This window comes from Lupinus angustifolius, chromosome LG10, assembly GCF_001865875.1.
Source record: "Lupinus angustifolius cultivar Tanjil chromosome LG10, LupAngTanjil_v1.0, whole genome shotgun sequence".
NCBI classification, from domain to species: domain Eukaryota; kingdom Viridiplantae; phylum Streptophyta; class Magnoliopsida; order Fabales; family Fabaceae; genus Lupinus; species Lupinus angustifolius.
The window spans coordinates 12,572,921-12,577,722 of record NC_032018.1 but is presented as its reverse complement, the minus strand read 5'-3'; the positions used below and the strand labels follow the sequence as shown (position 1 = coordinate 12,577,722).

The following is a 4,802-nucleotide window of genomic DNA, read 5'->3' as shown; positions in this document are numbered from 1 at the left end:
AAAAAAAAAAAGATGTATGCGCTGACAGTGTATGAGTTTTACAATCTAAAAAAATGACAACAAAATCCAAGATGCTCAAGGCACTATATCTAACTTAAGAGTAGCATAATTATGAGTAGAAGCAACCCTTACAGAAGGATCTTTTAATTTTCTCAATCAAGCAAATCTGAAAGTGGATTCTTCCTAAATCCATCAACTTGCACCAACAGGTTCGCCAAAACCTTGTTCGGAACTATGTTGTCAGCTCTAAGTCTGTCCCTCATCCCATATGCTGGAATCTTTGCATTTACATAGGCTTGTATTAGAGCTTGGTACTGCCTTGCTCGAGAAGCATAACCAGCTTGTTTCATTCCATAGAAAATCTTTTCAGAATTATGGACATTACCTTGCTTTGAATACTGTTCCAAAATAGAAAAGTATGTAGGAAACATTGGCTTAACCTGGTTCTGTTGGATTGCCTTCTGAAGAATAGCATCTGCCTTTTCCACTTCCCCTGCTTGGACATGAAGTTTCACAAGTGCATCCCAGGTCAATGGGCCAATTCGGCACCCACTATCTGCCATTCGCTTAATAAGATCCTTGCCCTTTGTTACCATCTTATGATTGGCATAAACCTTCAGTAGTACTGAGTAGTTCTTCGAAGAAAGCTTCCATTTCTTTGACATCATCTCAAAAACTGCCTCTGCTTCATCAATTTTCTTCAACTTCCCCCAAGCTTCAATTGCAGCCAGACACTCCTCAACCCGCGGGTTTGACTCACAGACCTTCCAAATTCTTCCCACTTCATCTGCCTTTCCCAGGTTTGCATACAGAGGAAGCAAAGATCGGCATACCCACCGATTCTTTTTCAAGTTCTCACCTTCCATCTCCTTTAATACATTTTCAGCCTTTTCTTCAAACCCAGCTGAGATGTAATGCCCAACAATAACTGCTTTTGTTCCAATGTCTGGTTCAATGCCTTCAGCCTTCATTGACTCAACAATTTGATCCATTCCAGCAATATCATTGAACTGGCCTTTTGTGTCTATTAAGATTTTATAAGTAAAAGGAGAAGGTTTGATATTCTCACTTTCCATCACCAATAATACATCAGCAATTTTCTTCTTGTCATTCCTCTTATACAGAAGAAGCAACTGGTTGCAAACAAATTGTGTAAGAGGAAACTCCAAATCCTTCATTTTATTGAAAATCTCCTCCGCTTTCTTCAAATTGTTCTGACTGATACAGTTAGCCAATAAAGTTCGATATATTACCTCCCCTCTAAAAGATTCTGGAATAGTCTCAATGTAACTCTCTGCCTTCCGTAGGCCACGGGATTTGGCAATCAAATCAAGTCGAGAAGCATAATCTCTCTCAAGAAACTCCAGCTGCTTATTTGACTCGAGCCACTCTAAGAACTACAGAAACAACATAAAATAGAGATAAAAATTACATACAAAAAAATACTCTTGTAAAACTGGAATATCAAAAATTAAATATAAATAACAATCACCATAAAAAATGCAGATTGCATTTCTAGAAAAACAACCCCAAAACAAGAATTATATAACAGAGGAAAAGATGCCCATAGAATGTCTCTATTCTCAAATATAAGAACAGCTCCATGTTAACCTTATCAGTATACAAGATATAAACACTACTCCCTTCTCACAAGTGCTATATACTATGAAATAGTTAGATCATAGTTATATGGTTCACTCATTTATCTCACATACCACATACCGAATTCAGTGTACCACGTTAGTCATAGTGGATATCTTGTAAGAATAACATAAAAAGTGGAGAACCAGTAAGGACCATGTACCAGAACCGGTAACACAACTTAGGTTTAGATGATAAATTCAGCAAAAAGGTTGCATGTGATACACACAGAGTTAATGTTTTATCCACATCCATGTAACTAAATCTCATTGCAAAGAGACAGGGAGTAATCATTCTACAACAAATTGTGATGGCACTAGGTGATGCCCAGTGGCCAAAGAAGGTCAAATTCAAAAAGAAAAGGTGGGCAGCCTAGTGCACGAGGCTCTGACCTAGTGGGATTTGAGAGGGTAAATGTACACAGTCTTACCCCCAAATGTGGATAGGCTATTTCCATAATTTGAAACCTGTGCCCTCTTGGTCACTAAGCAACAACGAGTCTCACCCTATCTGAAAATCAAAAGTTAAACTACATAATTAATTCCTCAAAATTAAAATATCATTATCATCCACCTTAGTATCAACTATCAATCTTCTCGCAGGAGGAAACAAGTTTCAAGGAAGTAACACTGCCAATATTGGAACCATGTGCCAATGGTTCTTGTTTGAACTGTGAAGGAATACAAAGTCAGCTTCAGGGAACATTTTCATCAACAAGGAAAAACTTCACCCGTTCAGTAAAATTAAATCATAGTAATTAGAAGCAGCAGCCAATTTCCAATGGTCATATTGAAGATTGTTGGAATACTATATTATTGTGTTAGGACTTGTATTTGATTATTATCGTTATTGGGTTGGACTTGTACAAGCTGTAGAACAGTAGTACTAGGCCTAGATTATTAGTTTAATTAATAGGAGTACAATTTCTTTTTAAATTGTACTGTCCCATTTCAACCTATACAAATTTTAAATTTCGCATCAAAGCTCATTGAATCAGCCTTCTAGACATTGTTCAACCCTTTTCGATCTCTATCATGTCAGATTGGCACAGCTAGCTCACATGTTCTTTGCTTGACCTTGTTTCTGTCTAGATTGTTGCCTTATTTGATTCAAATTTGCAATGTGAAATTGTAAGATACAAAGGTTAGGCAGGTTTATCCTGAGGGGAGTGCTAGATTACTGTGTCAGAAATTTGAAGCCACAGTTCGGCTGGGCTCAAACTATATGGAATCATGGAATTACATTTGTACTTAACCTTGGCTATTAGTATAAGTAGCAGTATAAGGATCAACACAACATAGCTAATCAAAACCCCTTTAGTTAAAGATATACAATATAAATTTGACCTATTACCTGCAAAGCTCTCCCATACATTTTACGCCTCCTCAGATTAAGCATGGCCAATGAGATATCTTGTCTGCTCAGTTCTTTCCCTTCTTCAAGCCACTTATCCAGAACTGAAGAAATAGAAGGGGTGTTAGCATTACTGATCTCCTTAAATATTTCTGATTCAGCCCTTCCTTTACGTGATTTTTTCTCAGTTGAATCGTCAATGTCAGTATCTGATAACTCCAGTTCATTTTGTGGTCCCTCAACATCCTCACTGTCATCGGATAAATATGTATCGGAAGTCAATAGATTTTGATTTTCCACTCCATCACCAGCAGCAGGTGTCTCCAGTTCAGAAAATCCATCCTGCAAAAGATCATCTTCCTCTTTCGTGCTATTCGCATCAGCTTGTGAAGAAAGTTCACGTCTACTAACATTAAATTTTGAGGAAGCATGTCCTGAGTGGTAAAATTTCTTCAGAGACATAAGTCCACCATATGCTACTTGAGGAGGCTCAGAGATACCCGCCTCATCTTCCGTATAAGTAGTTGGAATTAATTTGACACAAGAAGCTCTTACACTATATACTCGGTTCCTACAAACAATGCACAATAAACAATCAGCTCAAACTCTTGCTTGTAGCTATTCTTAAGAAAAGTTTTTGCATAAATATTCTTGTCATAAGCTGACAAATTAAGTTTGTCCTAAACGCTGAATTTCAGACAGGCATATGAATGTCAGAAGTAATTTTTTATCAATAAAATACTGTCTTTTTTTTTAAATTAAATAAAATTGTACCCTTAGTCCCCTACGATGATGTACCCTCACTGGAGAACAATCTCTATTAAAAAAATTAAAAAATCAAGCCTTACTCCCACTAGGACAGAGACAGATACATGATCGAAAGATGTCACAATGCTAATGCTCTATCATAAGACAAATCATTGGAGAACAATTTCTACTAAAATTAATTAATATAACAGTAAAGACCTCCGTTGGTCCTTCTGAAATTTTGCCTATAACAATTTGGTCCTTGAAAATTTCAAAAAAACCCAACATGATTCTCAAAATATAAAACGTGAGTCAAATTGGTCTTTTTAGCATTTTTACGACATTGACAGTGACTACTTTGACAGTAATTATTTTGACTCACATTCGTGATAATCCAATACCAGTTTGAATTTTTTATTTTTCAGGTACCGATTATTCAGTCTTAATGTAATTACCTCCGTTTTTAATAATAAAATAAAACCCTGTATTGTGCTTTATTTCTTCTCTAATTTGCTAATTGATATTAGTTAATCCCGGCTTCATAGTTAAAATGTAACACTGTTACGATGATGTATCACACAGAAAACGAATAAAGAGTGATGAATAGAGAGGTAAAATTCGAATTTGAATTTCCATTTAGGAAAAGTAAAGAGGTGAAGAGAGTGAGTAACCTGAGAGGCAAGGAAGCTCGACGAAGAGCCCACATGTTTGCGAAGAAGAAGAAGAAGCGAGGGAGTGATTGGTAATATGATGAAGTGTGCGAGCTTCAACCCTAGCTAAACCCTTCCCTTGTTCTATATATAACTTTAAGAGAAAAATATTATGTTATTTGTTTTTTAATTTCATTTAATATTTAAGAAAATTAAATTTAAGTAAATTTATCTATTATTTTTATTTTCACTTTAATTATTCAATATGTGTATGTAGTTAATATTAAAAGTTTATTTTTAAGTACATAATATATATAAGTTTTATATATTGTTACTACATTTTTTACCGTATGTATTTAATCATTGTTGATCTTTAAAAAAAGTAATTCAAATGATGAATGGAGAAATATG

The 4,802-nt window shown here is 35.4% G+C and overlaps 1 protein-coding gene across 1 annotated transcript in view; it reads right to left on the bottom strand.

Moving 5' to 3' along the window:
* LOC109358738 (pentatricopeptide repeat-containing protein At1g80270, mitochondrial-like) overlaps positions 1-4,545 on the bottom strand; it is a 5,081-nt gene extending 536 nt beyond the window's left edge. Inside the window, exons 1-3 of the mRNA XM_019603161.1 lie at positions 4,413-4,545; positions 2,995-3,565; positions 56-1,397 (exon numbers count right to left, since the gene is read on the bottom strand). Of these exons, the coding sequence (XP_019458706.1) occupies positions 153-1,397; positions 2,995-3,565; positions 4,413-4,447 (1,851 nt within the window). The 5' untranslated portion in view covers positions 4,448-4,545 and the 3' untranslated portion in view covers positions 56-152. The remainder of the gene's footprint in view (positions 1-55; positions 1,398-2,994; positions 3,566-4,412) is intronic.